This window comes from Brachyistius frenatus, unplaced genomic scaffold (assembly GCF_029030835.1).
Source record: "Brachyistius frenatus isolate BFR_SWC_R1_liver_20210118 unplaced genomic scaffold, ASM2903083v1 Contig_237, whole genome shotgun sequence".
Classification (NCBI taxonomy): Eukaryota; Metazoa; Chordata; class Actinopteri; family Embiotocidae; genus Brachyistius; species Brachyistius frenatus.
The window spans coordinates 22501-39829 of record NW_027210836.1 but is presented as its reverse complement, the minus strand read 5'-3'; the positions used below and the strand labels follow the sequence as shown (position 1 = coordinate 39829).

Genomic DNA, 17329 nt, shown 5'->3' with positions numbered 1-17329 from the left:
AGAAAACAAAGAAACCTTTAAAAAAACAGCTCCGGCTCCCCGGCCCGCTTTCTTAACCACCAGTCGCAGTAGTATCAATAGTAATCACAGCATCATCAGCGTCTCACCTCCACACAAACCTCCTCGTACAAATCGGAGCGGAAGGCTGTTACTATGGAAACAAAGCTCTCACCAATTACGCGGAGCTGGAATTGTAAGTTGGAGACCTAATGACATGTCTAAATGCAAGGCTCCTCAGCAGTGCAGCTGCGGCGTCGTTTTCACCGTCACTGACAGAAAGCTGAAGCGATGCTCGGTCAGCAGGTCTGAGAGCAGAAGCCAGATATTCTCATGACGAACCTCCTCCATCCTCGGGCCTTTTTCTGCACAGTTGCAAGCTCTCCTGCTGCACGTTTTCTCCTTCGTTCCAGGATCGTTTGTTTTCTCCTCCCCTCAATCGCAGTTTCTTCATGTGACAACAATTAACTGACACCCACTCGTTCTGCGTGGAGACAAAATCTATTCTATTGAAAGCTCAGTTTAAGTGTTGGTGGTCGGAGATGATCAACAGACCCTCATTCAGTTATTCCTCCAGGTGGGATTATTGTACCTCCCTTCGTTCAGCAGGATGCTGCAGCCAGGTCGTTAACCTGCTCCAACAGATGAGACTGTTTCTCTTCTGGTTCCCTCAGCTCTACAATTCATTTTCTGGTATGTCACTGCTGGTTTTTCAACCTCAGTGTGCTCCTGCTGGTATCTCTGATTTGTTAAGACTCTACTCAAGTCTACTTAGTAGTCTAAACACTGCATGAGATGTGGCCTCAGGTGTGGGTTCCTCATCTGTAACGTATGATTCATGAAGTCAGAACCACAGACTGGATATTAAAGTGTTCGTAGCGTATGGAAAATGGTTCCGATGCAGAAGTGTCTTCAGCTGCAATACCACAGAGTGCCACTAGAGGTCGGCTCCAAAAAGCCTCCAGGCTTTTAAAATGGAAATATAAAGATTTAAATAAACACAAATATAAAGATTCTGCTGGTGGTTCAATAAAGGAATTCTATTGTTGTTTTCCCATTTTGACACAAAGATTTAATTTTTATTGCAAATGCATATTGGTTCCAAATATCAGTTATGAGTCTCATTGATTACCAATAATCAGTATTATTATTGGCCCTTATAAAACCATGTCTTTCGGCCCCCAGTTGAAGGGTCCGCCCGGAAACGCTGTTGAGGAGAAAACGTCTGGCTGCTCTCTTCTGTTTAGTTTAAGAATCTTAAGAAATAGTTTTACATCAAAAAATTTCCACAAATGCAACAGAAACAGAATCAGTTTATTACATCTTCAGAAGTGAGAAAAATGTGAAAGAAAAGTCGACATTCAGGCGACGGGAACTTCATCAGCACAACTTGTAGAAACTAAAAGAGACAAATATGAGTGATAAAATGTTTTCTATCGACTCCTGAACTGATCAGCTGGTTAGAGCCGGTTACCACGGCGACGAGGACCTCACATGATCAGTGTGTTTCTCTTCTGTCTCCATGACGACAGGATGGTCAGCCTGATATCCTCTCCACCTTCTGGACCGATGTGACCAACACTCTCAGTGATGAGTTTCACAGAGCGACTGAAGGTAAGACCGGTCCGTTTCCTGCTCTCACTCCAAACCTCTCTGGCTCTGGTCAGACCAACCTGATGCGTACAGTCTCACAGTGATGTGGACCAGGACCAGATGAAGAGGAGGTTCTGGTGGACTCTGGATGTCCACAACAGATCTGTGATTTTACCTGAAATTCAACATCTGAATAACAAGAATAAATAAACTCATCTGCTGCATATGTGATCCGTTCAGGAAACAGTTTTCTAATCGAGTAATGCACATATTTACTGTATGTAGCCTAAATCATCTGGTAACCATGGTAACACATGAGCATTATCACAGTGCACGGATTTTTTTTCCTGATCAAACAGACAGTCAGAAGCAGTTAAACTGCAGTCTGTGTTGCTCTACGTACTTCAGCACTTCATTTTTATATTTTATTTGTGTGATAATGGAAGTCGGTAGGACTTCATGTTTTCTCCTCTTGATTCATTACTCAGAAGTTAGCCCCAACTCAAACTGAAATGCAACATGTATAGTTTTTCATTTGGTTTTAACCACAGTCTGTTTATATAAATGGACGTAGCTTCTGAAAAATGGTTCCAATGCAGAAGTGTGTTAAGCTGCAATACCAGCGAGTGCCACTAGAGGTCGGCTCCAAAAAGCCTCCGGCTCCATAGACTCCCATTCAACTTCTCTCATCAAATCCAAAGTGAATAAAATGTGTCCATCAGTTATCTCGGTGTTGTTAGCTAAAGTCACTCCTTCTTATTAGTTTTCTGGAGGTCCATCTGAAAATAATCCCTCATTCATTAGAAAAGAAGATTTAAGAAGACCTGTTTTTGGGGGCGTGTCTGTTTGATTGACAGGCCTGTGGTGCAGTCAGGTTACAGCTATCGGTGGGCGGGACGTAGTATCGTCAGGTTTCCAATCAGATCGGTCAGATCCACCGCTGGCTAAACATCACTTTATTTCAATCACATGCAGCTAAAAACTGTAGAGACATATCTGTGGTTCGGCCACCTTTTCAAAATAAGAGTATATTTACTCAGTCAGATTCATCCTCCCATCTTGACATCTTTTCCATCCTGCTGACATGAATCAAGTCTGCAGTGAAAAATATTTGAACGTGTGCTTCCCAGGATGGAGTCTGTAAACAGGCATGAATCAGAGGAAGAAGTCAAACAATTCAGAATTGGAAAAAGATTAATGAACAGTGGGTGTGAGAGAGGACTGAATATATTAAAGACAAGGATTTAGAAAAACGATTCATATTAAGTGACTTATTGTTGTGAATGTTAACTGTATTACCACAACATCAAAGATCATAGCAGATGGCACAGAGGATCAATAATACAGTCCTTTATCACGACAAAGAGACATTTTCAGAGACAGTCCGTCCCCGTCTCGTCCTCACCTGTCCTCCTTTAGTCACCATGATTTTTGCTGTGTGTCTTCGTTTGTTATTTTCTGATCTGTGGACTCTGATTCTGTTCCTGGTTTGGATCTGTTTCTTCTTTCTGTCTCTGACAGCAGAAATATAATTCTGCCAGTTAGTAATCTCTCTTCTCTCTCTCCATCACACACTCACCGTGACTCTCAGATCACATGGAGGCGTTTGAGTAGAGACTCGTCTGATTACACAGAATAACGGAGTGTGAACAGGAGAGGTGGATTTGGCTGCACTTCACCGAGAAACCTGCAGTTTCTGTCGTTCTCTGTGTGCAGCCGAGATATTCCAGAAGAGAAGGCTGAAGTGTTTGTTAACATGGGAGTCATATAGAGACTTTATAATGCTGATTATAAAGGACAGGACAGGACAGGAGTTGTCACAAGAGCTTAAGAATACAGGTAGGACAAAGAAAAGTACACAATGAAAAAAATGCAAATACGCATACTATAAAAATAAAGAACAATAAAATAAAAAGATTTTTTTTTTAGAAAAATTTTGAAATACACCTTGCTATATAGGGTGAAATGTAAAGAAAAACGGCACATTATTGCACATAGGTGATAAAAAAATACATGTGAATTGTACATTTTTCAGGATATATATTGTATATTTCACATAGATATATGGATTGCTTTATGAGTAACGTGTACAGGGTATATAAATGTATATTATAGAGTATATCAGCATAAATATACAGCAGTAATAAATATATTATACAAATAAAACATATGAGGTATATATATATATAAGTAGTAAATATATTTTATTAGATATGATATAACATATAATATATACACAAGTACCCGACATCCAAGAAGTGATGGGTAAAAGTGTCCGATGCTCTGACACGGACACATTCAGTGCTGCTTTACGACTCGCTGGTGTTGAACAGCTAAAAGGCTTTGAGGAAAGTTTTTTTTATCATTATTAATATACATTTGTTTTTAAACGTTGATGTCCAGCAGGGACAATGGGCTTCAGGCTGAGTCCTCCACCAGTTTACACTTTCACAATAATGTCAGACTCATTACGGACAGTTTATTAAAACAGGAGCTGATGCAGCAGAACTACAGACTGCATCTTCTTCCTGTTGATCAGACCGACACATCTGGATGAACTTTGGCTTCCAGCAGGCTCCGCCCCCTTTTTGTGGGAAAACAAGTGACCTCACCGAAGACTTTAATGTAAAATAACGGTACAAAACCAAACTATTAGAAAACCAGCTGAGTTAAATGAGTTTATAAATGACCCCAAGACACCATGTCAGGTAAATATAAGTCCACTCTGCCTGTAATAGGACACGCTGGATGGATTAAAAAGCTTCTTTGATTCCTTCTTAGTGACGTCAGTGTCCAGAGGTGTCCTACAGACGTCCACTCTACCTCACCGAGTCCAATTATTTTACTTCTCAGTCCTGCTCTACAAACAGTCTTCCAGCAGACATTAGCTCTGTGCTAACTGGCCGAGCTAGCGTCCCATTAAGAGAGACCTCCTATCGGGACCTTTTTTAGGACATGACAGGAAACAGTTTTTTTTACATCATTATCGGTGCAACTAACTACACAGCAAATCTTCAAGATTTAAAGCGGTTAGTTGAAAGCAGAAGTTTGGAGAAAAGTCTCAACTTCCTCTGATTCTCCGTTGAAGTCAACGCTACGCAATGACAATGTTTCCCCCAGAAAGGGGCGTGGCCAGGAGAGCCCGCCCACATGACCCATAATGCAATCTGCCAACAGTTTGCTGGGTGATTGGGGTGTGTTGTGTTAATGGAGCTCCAGATCTTTTTTCCACTGTGCATGAGTCCTTCATCACACCTGGACACGGTCTCTGGTGTCCTGCTGTAAGAGACATACGGACCTTATTATTGGGTCTCGTCCTATTAACTATAAGAGAAATACAGAAAAGATGATTTTTTTTTTTAAAGTATTTAAGTCTTTAACAAATGATTTGGATTGATGATGATGTGAAAAGTTGAACTGAGCCTTGAAGAAACAGTTTAAACTCCAAGACCTTTTCTGTGGTGGTTTTGTGGTGACATGTCGGAGTGTGCTGCTGTTTGAGGAAGTTGTACTTCTCAATAATGGACACTTTCCAAGTGACGATGAAGCTTTTTTTTTCTTTAATATTACATTGAGGTTGTATTTTGCTCTTATTTTCCACAGGTCTTTTCTCTGCTTGAATCAAAGCTCTTCCTGTTTCCTGTTTCTCTTTTACTCTTCATCGATCCTCCCATGCTGTTGATTATAATGATGTCATTATGATGTCTCTGACTGTCTCCTCCAGCTGCACTTGTCTTTATTCAGTCTCTTCCTGTTCAGATCAGTTTTATTGTTTCACTCAGGTAGAAATTAAAGTGTCACAGCATCAGCAGTAGATCAGTTATAACAGTGGATACCGAACTATATGCGTACTATATATATTCTATAATATCAGAGATATATGGACCAAGGAAGTCGATATATTTTTCATTTTGTTCTCTTTCTCACGTTCGTCATCACCATCACTGAGGGACGGACTGTCTCATCATGTGAGAGGACATCTTCTGTCCACTTCTCACTTATTTCCAGCCGTCTCTCTCCTCTGCTCTCCTCCTCCTTTTAGTTTCCAGCTGACTGAAATCCAACATGATGTTCAGCAGAAGATAAAAAAGAATTTAATCACCGATAGAGACTGAACTCAAAAGCAGACATTTTTTATTAAAAGACTGTGAGCGCGGCAGAATCGGTGACAATAATGTACAACCCCGTTTCAAAATAAAGTTTGGATGCGATGTAAAATGTAAATAAAAACAATGCCATGATTTGCAAATCATGGAAACCCATTTTTGATTGTTGCTAAGCTAGGCTAATCATGTCCTCATCAAATCCAAAGTGAATAAAATGTGTCCATCAGTTATCTCGGTGTTGTTAGCTAAAGTCACTCCTTCTTCTTAGTTTTCTGGAGGTCCATCTGAAAATAATCCCTCATTCATTAGAAAAGAAGATTCAAGAAGACCTGTTTTTGGGGGCGTGTCTGTTTGATTGACAGGCCTGTGGTGCAGTCAGGTTACAGCTATCGGTGGGCGGGACGTAGTATCGTCAGGTTTCCAATCAGATCGGTCAGATCCACCGCTGGCTCCTCCCCCAGCTCGTCCAAATATGGTCACTTCCTGCTCCAAACCGCTCCGAACTAGCAAAGATGGTGACGGACAGAATCTGAACTGGAGGATTCATAACGTTCACAAACCAACGATGACATCACTGATGGATGATGACATCACTGATGGTTGATGGTTGGTTCTGATTCCAGCTCTGTAATGATGCACACATTTCAATCCTCTCATCTCACTGAGAGTCTGGAAACAGTCACGGTCCTGTTGTTCATGACAAGTTGTCTGTAGGATATAAAAAGCTCTAAAATGTCCACAGCTTTCCATTTGAACGTCTCACTGCTCCCGTGGTGTGTTTCTTTCTGTCTGCAGCCTCGTCCTTCCTGAAGCAGGCCTTTGAAGGAGAGTATCCTAAACTGCTGCGGCTCTACAATGAGCTGTGGCGCCGCTTGCAGCAGTACAGCGCCAGCCTGCAGGGGGTGCTGACGAGCAGCGGAGGACTGGACAAGTCTCTGGACATCAGCGCTGCGGAGACGGACAACCAGGACCTGTTCATACACGGGAAACAGGACTACAAGTGAGCGCACAGCAACACAGTCGGAGTCTGTGTGATCACACCAGAGGTTTCTGTTCGCCGTCAATCAGGCTGGACTAGTTTAGTTTGAACATGTTGTTGTTGTGTTTGTTTCGAGTCACACTTTAGTGACACGTTCAGTTAGAAGTGAACATGCAGAGTAAAACCTGTAAAAGAGGTTTGGTCACCTGCGATCCTGCAGGTCGGAGCTTTCTGCAGTGTTGAGGTCAGACTGCATTTAGTTTCATCCCTTCACTCAACTTAGCTGAGTGTGATGGACTCTTTCTGTCTCAGCTTTGCTGAAACATCACTTCAAATATCCAAAAACAGACTGAAACAGCTTCATTTCTGATCTTATTCTTTCTGCTGGTAATTTAGCTGTTGATGCTAGTTTTGATATTTTGTCAAAAAAAATTGTTTTTCGTCACATTTTATATATATATATTCATATTTGCCGACCCACTTTCATATCTTCCAAGCATGTTGAGGCTCCAGCTGTTACCATGGTTACACGTGTAATTCTGGTCTTTGTTGCGGTTAATGAGAAAGTCCAGTTAAAGTTAACATTTCTAAACTGTGTGAACACAACCGCTGTCTCTCTGTCTGTCTCTGTCTGTCCTGCTCACCTAGCATTAGCATTAGCAGCTAGCTGCTCTCATTCAGAAGGTGGTTCACATGTTCACTACATTCCTGTTTCCTGACCTGTAACATGAATACAGAGATATTTCTGTAGTGAACATTTAGATGGAACGGAGGCAGCGAGTTTTTCCTCCTCCACTCTCACCAGCATTTCACTGCCTGCAACTTCTTTCTGTTCCCCAAAAATTTGACACCAAATTTGAGTTTTCTGTTCAAGTTACAGGTCAATGTTCAAATCACAGGAACTCACTAGTGGTCAGAAAAACGTGTATGATGAGATGACATGACATGAGATATGATCAGATGAGATATGAGATGATATGATGAGATATGAGATATGATGAGATGATATGATGAGATATGAGATGATTAGATATGATGAGAGATGTGATGAGATGATATGATGAGATATGTGATGATTAGATATGATGAGATATGAGATGATTAGATATGATGAGAGATGTGATTGAGATGATATGATGAGATATGAGATGATTAGATATGATGAGAGATGTGATGAGATGATATGATGAGATATGAGATGATTAGATATGATGAGAGATGTGATGAGATGATATGATGAGATATGAGATATGATGAGATGATATGACGTGATATGAGATGATTAGATATGATGCGATATGAGATATGATGAGATATAAGATATATGAAATGATATGATGAGATTATGATATGACATGCTATGATGAGATGAGATGCTATGATAAGATGAGATGCTATGATGAGATATATGATATGATGAGATGAGATGCGATATGATATGATGAGATATGAGATGCGATGAGATGATATGATGAGATGAGATATGATGAGATGATATGATGAGATATGAGATATGATGAGATGATATGATGAGCTATGAGATGATTAGATATGATGAGATATGAGATGTGATGATATGATATGATGAGATGAGATGATATGATGAGATATGAGATATGATGAGATAATATGATGAGATATGAGATATGAGATGATTAGATATGATGAGATATGAGATGTGATGAGATGATACGATGAGATATGAGATATGAGATGATTAGATATGATGAGATATGAGATGTGATGAGATGATATGATGAGATATGATGAGATGATATGACGAGATATGAGATGATTAGATATGATGAGATATGAGATATGATGAGATATAAGATATATGAAATGATATGATGAGATTATGATATGAGATGCTATGATGAGATGAGATGCTATGATAAGATGAGATGCTATAATGAGATATATGATATGATGAGATGAGATGCGATATGATGAGATATGAGATGTGATGAGATGAGATGATATGATGATATGAGATATGATGAGATGATATGATGAGATATGAGATATGATGAAATGATATGATGAGATATGAGATGATATGATGATGATATGAGATGATTAGATATGAGATATATGAGATGAGATGATGATATGAGATTATGATATGAGATGATATGATGAGATTGATGATATGAGATGCTATGATGATATATGAGATGAGATGCTATGATGATGATGCTGATGATGATGAGATGCTATGAGATATATGATATGATGAGATGAGATGCGATGAGATATGATATGTGATGAGATGATATGAGATATGATGAGATGATATGATGAGATATGAGATGATTATATATGATGAGATATGAAATGTGATGAGATGATATGATGAGATATGAGATGATTAGATATGATGAGATATGAGATGAGATATGAGATATGTTGATATGAGATGTGGAGATGATATGATGAGATGTGATGAGATATGATGAGATATGAGATATGATGATATGAGATGTGATGAGATATGAGATGTGATGAGATATGATGAGATGAGATGATGAGATATGAGATGTGATGAGATATGATATGAGATGATGAGATGAGATGAAATGCGATATGATGAGATATGAGATGTGATGAGATATGATGAGATATGAGATATGATGATATGAGATGTGATGAGATATGAGATGTGATGAGATGAGATGATGAGATGAGATATGATGAGATATGAGATATGATGAGATATGAGATGTGATGAGATATGATATGAGATGATGAGATGAGATGAAATGCGATATGATGAGATATGAGATGTGATGAGATGAGATATGATGAGATGAGATGTGATGAGATATGAGATGTGATGATGAGATGAGATGCGATATGATGAGATATGAGATGTGATGAGATGTGATGAGATGAGATGTGATGAGATGATATGATGAGATATGAGATGTGAGATATGATGAGATATGAGATGTGATGAGATATGATGAGATGAGATGAAATGCGATATGATGAGATATGAGATATGATGAGATATGAGATGAGATGATGCTATGAGATGTGATGAGATATGAGATATGATGAGATATGAGATGTGATGAGATATGATGAGATGAGATGCGATATGAGATGTGATGAGATGATATGATGAGATATGAGATGAGATATGATGATATATAAGATGATGAGATATGATGAGATATGAGATGATGAGATATGATGAGATATGATCAGATGAAATGAGATAAGACTTTATTTGTCCCACAGTGGGAAAATGTAGTCGTCACATCTCAAGAATACAGGTAGGAAAAAGAAAAGTAGACAAAATTACAAATATGCAAGCCATAAAAAAGAATAGAATAAAATTTAGAAATTTAAAAAAATTAAAAACCAAAGTATAAATACATACACACAAGTAATATACACAAAATAAATAAATACACCTCGATATGTACAGTGAATGTAAAGAAAAACATCATTATTGCATGTAGGTGATGAAAAGTGTTTTGTTAATTGTACATTTCCAGGATATATTGTATATTACACAGAAATTACACATCAGTGATGTGCATAGGGTACATGAATATATATAATACAGTATAGTATAGTATAGTATAAATGTACAGAAAAAATAAATATAGTATAAATGTAAGAGGTATATATTTGTATATATATATATATATATATATTTATAAGTAGTAACAATATTCTATTAGATATTATATAAAATATAATAAATATGCAAGTACCTGATATTTGACTCGAAAAGTAGTGATGGTGAAATAAATAAAGATTCACTGCTCCAATAAACTTCTCAGATATATCATCCAGATATCCCATTAAATCCTGTTCCTGCTTCTGAAACTGTCACTCATTAAACTTCATTAACACATTGTGTGTGTGTGTGTGTGTGTGTGTACACACACACACACACACACACACACACACACACACACACACACACACCCGTCAGTTATCCTGCAAAACAAACGTTCCAGAAGGTTTTAATGCAGCACGACAGACACACAACTCCATCTTAGGAGAGACGAGTCACGTGACCTCATAGCTGGATCTCTTCTGTCTCAACTCTTATTGGATAATGATGATGAATACAGTGGACACACACACACTCACACACACTCACACACACACACTCACACACACACACACACACACACACACACACACACACACACACACACACACACACACACACACACACACACACACACACACACACACACACACACACGTCTGCAGTGAATAGTAATAGGATGAGACATGGTGGCATTTTGCTTCCTCTTGTGTCTCCAGTTTAACTGCTCCATTAATAAATGTCAGCACAAATATTGGAGACAATTAGAGGACATTATGTCCACCAGAGACAGAGGACGGATTTCTGGTGTCGTAACTTCACGACAGATCTGAAATGGAGCCGTTTTAAAGGATAAACTTCCACATCAGTCAGAATGCTTCCTCAAACATTTCTGACCTGTAAATACTTCAACACAATAATCATGTCTCTTTGTTTCTGATTGTGTTTCTCTCCTCGTGTGTGTGTGTGTGTGTGTGTGTGTGTGTGTGTGTGTGTGTGTGTGTGTGTGTGTGTGTGTGTGTGTGTGTGTGTGTGTGTGTGTGTGTGTGTGTGTGTGTGTGTGTGTGTGTGTGTAGTCCAGAGAAGTCTCTGAAGGACTCACTCCATCCCTACGAGTCAGCGTATCTGTCCAAGTCTCTGTCCCGTCTGTTTGATCCCATCAACCTGGTGTTTCCTCTCGGAGGTCGCAACCCTCCATCCAACGACGAGCTGGACAGCATCATCAAGACCATCAGCAGGTACACAACACAACACAACACAACACCATCAGCAGGTACACAACACAACACAACACAACACCATCAGCAGGTACACAACACAACACAACACAACACAACACAACACAACACCATCAGCAGGTACACAACACAACACAACACCATCAGCAGGTACACAACACAACACAACACCATCAGCAGGTACACAACACAACACAACGCAACACCATCAGCAGGTACACAACACAACACCATCAGCAGGTACACAACACAACACCATCAGCAGGTACACAACACAACACAACACAATCGGCAGGTACACAACACAACACAACACCATCAGCAGGTACACAACACAACACAACACCATCAGCAGGTACACAACACAACACAAACACAACACAACACCATCAGCAGGTACACAACACAACACAACGCAACACCATCAGCAGGTACACAACACAACACAACACCATCAGCAGGTACACAACACAACACAACACAACACCATCAGCAGGTACACAACACAACACAATGCAACGCAACACCATCAGCAGGTATGCAACACAACGCAACACAACGCAACACAACACAATGCAATGCAACACAACACAACACAACGCAACACAATGCAACACAATGCAATGCAGCACAACGCAACACAACACCATCAACAGGTACACAATGCAACACAATGTAACACAATGCAATGCAACACAACGCAACACAACGCAACACAACACAATGCAATGCAACACAACACAACGCAACACAATGCAACACAACGCAACGCAACTTCATCAGCAAGTACACAACTCACTGCCGCTCCACATAGCCGCTGGACGGTGTGTCGACATGTTGGAAGGATTTTACTTCCAGGATTTGTTTCATCCAGAGAACATTTCTATCTTTAGTTACTATAAATTTACAGCTTCCAGAGAAGTCCGTCCAGATGTGAGGACGTAGTCTGAAACTTCTGGATCCGCAGGAATCCATCAACAGAACGACACTCTGTCAGTTCATGCTGCTTCAGAGCAAAAGAAGGCAGCGAACCTCCTTCAGTCCATCAGCAGTCACTGATGCTGCCAGCAGGCCGCTGGATGGAGTCCTGCTCCAACACAGCTCAGCAACTGATGAGGATCAACAGATGAAATGTGCAGCCGTCACTCATCAGGGTTTTAGCTTCCTGCTGCTCTGTGCACCAGCAGTAGTCTCTGTGATCTACCCTCGTACAGGAATGATATTCAAGCTTTGTCTTGCTGACCAGCGAGCGGATGAATACGTGGTGATGAGGTCCGTTTCCCTGAATGGACGTCCCCAAGACCGTTTGTTCGTTTCTGAAAAAAAACGTTAGAAACTGATCAGCAGGGAGCTGTTCATTGGGACTCTTCGGTTTTAACCGGACAAACAGACACAGCAGCCTGAAATAAAACACATCTATTCTTTTTACTGGTTTCATAGAAAATGGACAGAAGTTAAAGTTTCAGTCAAATGAATGTCAGCAGGCGAGGTGCTGTTCAAACACTGCAGAAGAAAACACTGAGATGATGTCATCCAAAGAGAAATGATAGAAACCCACGTGGTGCTTCGGTGAGTTTGAGGAAGGTGACGGTGTCTTCATCACCACACACACGTGATGCGGTCGTCTGTTCAGTTGGAGCTCAACTGACATTTACAGGAAGTCACATTCATTCTGTGTGCAAATGGAAAATCTGTATAACATCCGGTGGGTGGAGATGATGGAGATGATGGAGACGTATGTGACCATAGACATGCTCTGTCCTGTGGTCCAACACGTCGTAGAGGTGAAGGACTCAGAAACACACATCATCCGCGGCTCCGTGTCCCTGCAGTCTGGACGGCTTCCTGACAACGTATTAGTTTCTATGTAGAAGTGAGAGACTATAAGTTACTGCTACAGATTTTATTCATCCTCTCTGACATATTCTTATATTCTCAGTTGAAATGTCAACCATGGCGGAATTTTTCTCTCGTTAAAGTCGAAGCACTTTTCATTAACAAACGTCAAATCGAGATGATGGCACAGTGATGAGAAAAGCAGCATGAAGGAGACAAAAACATTTAAAAACAGCTGAGTTCGTGTCTGGTGCAGATTGAAGCTTTTCCTCCGTAACTGATTCTAAAAAAGACGTAACGACAGATTGAACCCATTTTTTATATTTTTATCAAAACAACGCACATGGCAGACGTTTCGGTGAAACAGCAGGACACACACTGGGAGTTGATACTGAAGGACGTAACAGTGGTGATTCCAGGGAATTGAAACAAACACGGAGCAACGAAGCAGAAACAAACTGGATGAGGGGATGACTTCAATGAGCAGGACTTATTCTGGAAATAACGTGTTATTCATAGTTTATACTGGTCACCTGTTGGTTTCTGAAATCTGATCGCAAACTGGATATAAAACTACAGACTGGATATAAAACTACAGACTGGTTATAAAACACAGACTGGATATAAAACACAGACTGGATATAAAACACAGACTGGATATAAAACACAGACTGGATATAAAACACAGACTGGATATAAAACAGACTGGATATAAAACACAGACTGGTTATAAAACACAGACTGGATATAAAACTACAGACTGGTTATAAAACACAGACTGGATATAAAACACAGACTGGATATAAAACAGACTGGATATAAAACACAGACTGGTTATAAAACACAGACTGGATATAAAACACAGACTGGATATAAAACACAGACTGGATATAAAACACAGACTGGATATAAAACAGACTGGTTATAAAACACAGACTGGTTATAAAACACAGACTGGATATAAAACACAGACTGGTTATAAAACACAGACTGGATATAAAACTACAGACTGGATATAAAACTACAGACTGGTTATAAAACACAGACTGGATATAAAACAGACTGGATATAAAACACAGACTGGTTATAAAACACAGACTGGATATAAAACACAGACTGGTTATAAAACTACAGACTGTATATAAAACTGCAGACTGGATATAAACCACAGACTGGATATAAAAGAGTTCGCAGCTTCAGGTCTGTAAAATGGTTCTGATCCAGAAGTGTCTTCAGCTGCAATACCAGCGAGTGCCACTAGAGGTCGGCTCCAAAAAGCCTCCGGCTCCATAGACTCCCATTCAACTTCCATGTGACTTCCATCTCTGATGGTTGATGACCTCACTGATGGTTGCTCTGACTGTAAACCTGACTGCCATTCCAGACTTGTCAATCAACCAGCCCCAAACATATCTGTCTGAGTTGTAATATGTAATGAATGATGAATTATTTCCAGAAGAACCACCAGAACACTGATCAGAAGGAGGGAATTTACCTTCTGACATAATGATGACTTGTGGAAAACATTTACTGACTTTATATTCCAAGAGAGAACTTGATGCTTTTTGAATGGTAGTCTTTTGGAGCCAGCCCCCAGTGGCCCTCAGTGGTGTTGCATTTCAGCACTTCTGCATTGGCTTCTTTTTTCAAACCGGAAACATTTTTATACAGTCTGTAGTTTCTCTTCATTATGTCCTCACTGTTCCTTTCTCACAGGATTTGAGAACATAATTGGTTCTCATATTTAACAACCATACGGGCTGAGTCATGCCAGATACAAACATGATGCGTGCTGTTAACTGCAGACACTGTGTGAAGGCTGCAGGTTCTACTACATGAACAGATTTGGTTTGCTTTTGTTTGCAGTGAGCTGAATGTGGCCTCGGTGGACCCAAACCTCTCTCTGGCTGTAGCCAAGAACGCCGCCAAGACCGTCCAGCTCTTCTGTGTCAAGTCTGAACAGCTGGTGGGTACACTGATGAGTGCGTCTACCACACAGTGAAGGAGTTAATGCCGTTCAGATGGAGGTAAACCAACGTCAACACCCCCCCTCCCCCTTTCTGCAGCTGTGTACTCAAGGTGATGCCAGTCAGGTGATCGGTCCGCTAACGGAGGGTCAGAGGAGGAACGTGTCTGTGGTCAACTCTCTGTACCGTCTGCAGCAGGCTGTCACCAAGGTAGGAACACACCTGAACACGGTCTGTCTGATGAAGTCCAGTCACCTTGAAGGTGTGTGCTGTTGTGTATTGTTGCAGTGTTGCAGTGTTGCAGTGTTGCAGTGTGGCTCTCCACACAGATGTGTCACTCAGTCATTTAGAGCAGCATCCTGAGAAATCACTGCAGCACTCCCAGGTTTCTGCAGCCGTTTCCACATCAGAGCTTCACATGCAGGACCCCAGAGAGCTCCATTCAGGGATCAGATGATCTCACAGGGACAGTGTGTATCCACGAGCTGCATATCAGACGGGATAGTCACAGTATTTTGGTCTAATTGATGTTCAAGATCCAGACAAACTTCTTATTAACCTTCTTTTCTGCTCTCCAACCTGAAGGCTGCTGTCTCCTGTCCATTAGAGACGAGCGCTCGCTGACAGCCGCTGCCTGCAGCAGTAATCACACAGATAATCCAGCTGCTGTCAGTCATTAAAGACCATCCACTGCTGCTCTCATTTATCACAGTGGAGGCTTCATTTTCTGTCCACATAAATGGTTCCTCTAGTTTTATTCAGACAGAGAAGTCTTATCTGGAGTCTGGTCCTCAGAGAGAGACATATCCCTGCTGCTGTCCTCTGTGATCACGTGTTTGTTTGTCCTGCTGGACGACTGATGAGGACATGTACCATCAAATGGCAATGTAGCTTAATGAATGTCATATTTCTTTCTGTTTGTAACTTAATAAAAGCAGAAATTAATTTAAATAAAATGACCTGTTTTCCTGTTCAAGTCTAAATTCATGACCACTGAGTGGTCTTATCAATTCTCACCAATATAATGTATTACAAGTCTTTCCAAAAAAGTTGGGACACTGTGTAAAATGTACATAAAATAAGAATGCAATGATTTGCAAATCATGTAAACTCATATTTAATTTCTAATAGACATGGTCAGACAACATAAAATGTTGAAACAAACAGAACCTCAGATTGTGATCCATCAGACCTCAGGACAGTTGTCCACTTCACCTCAGTCCATCTTCAATGATCTCGGTCCAGAGAAGGCGGCGATGTTTCTGGATCATGTTTCTATCTGGTTTCTTCTTTGGAGAGTTTTAACCTGCATTTTTTTATTAATTTTTTTTTTTTTAAATCAGCTGAATTGTTCAGCGTTGTATGTGTCCGACAATCCAAACAATAATCATGTTATGTTTGAAGAACGGTTTGAAAAGAGTTCCCAGCTGACCTGCAGCTGTTGATGCTGACGACCCCACAGCTGCACATGAAATGAAACGCTTCCACAGCCCCCCATGTGCTTCCTGTCTCCTCGTCTCCATCCGTCCACAGCCTGCATCTGTAGTTCTCTCTGCTCGGAGTGCTTTCACACCTCCGTATAACCGGCGTCTCTGCTCTGGGTCGGCGGCCTCGCCTCCGGTCCTGTAGCTCCGCAGCTATAAATGAAGCGGTAGTAACGAGGCGTGTGGATGGGAAGCTTTCTGCCATCATGATCACAACTGCTCAGGAACATCTCACTTTTACCTTTTAGAAAGCAGAATTATACACATTTATCTGTATTTCAATGTATGATACCAATCTGAACATGAACATATGTGCCTGTATATTAAAGCAATTTGGAAAAGAAGAGCCTCAATAAACGAATAATATGAGAATAAGGAGAGTCAGACGTAGAAAGAAGAAATACAATAATACAGAAAGGTCTAACTTCATATATGTAAAACCTGGAAAAGGTTGTTAACCTGTGTGTTAACTCTATTATGTGTTAACTCTCCTGTGTTAACTATATTGTGTGTTAACTCTATTGTGTGTTAACTCTATTGTGTGTTAACTCTCCT

General features: G+C 40.4%; 1 protein-coding gene across 1 annotated transcript in view; it reads left to right on the top strand.

Moving 5' to 3' along the window:
• cog5 (component of oligomeric golgi complex 5) overlaps positions 1 to 17329 on the top strand; it is a 78347-nt gene that overhangs the window by 48979 nt on the left and 12039 nt on the right. Inside the window, exons 11-15 of the mRNA XM_069720266.1 lie at positions 1530 to 1611; positions 6492 to 6696; positions 11326 to 11487; positions 15190 to 15289; positions 15390 to 15500. Coding sequence (XP_069576367.1) covers positions 1530 to 1611; positions 6492 to 6696; positions 11326 to 11487; positions 15190 to 15289; positions 15390 to 15500 — 660 coding nt within the window. The remainder of the gene's footprint in view (positions 1 to 1529; positions 1612 to 6491; positions 6697 to 11325; positions 11488 to 15189; positions 15290 to 15389; positions 15501 to 17329) is intronic.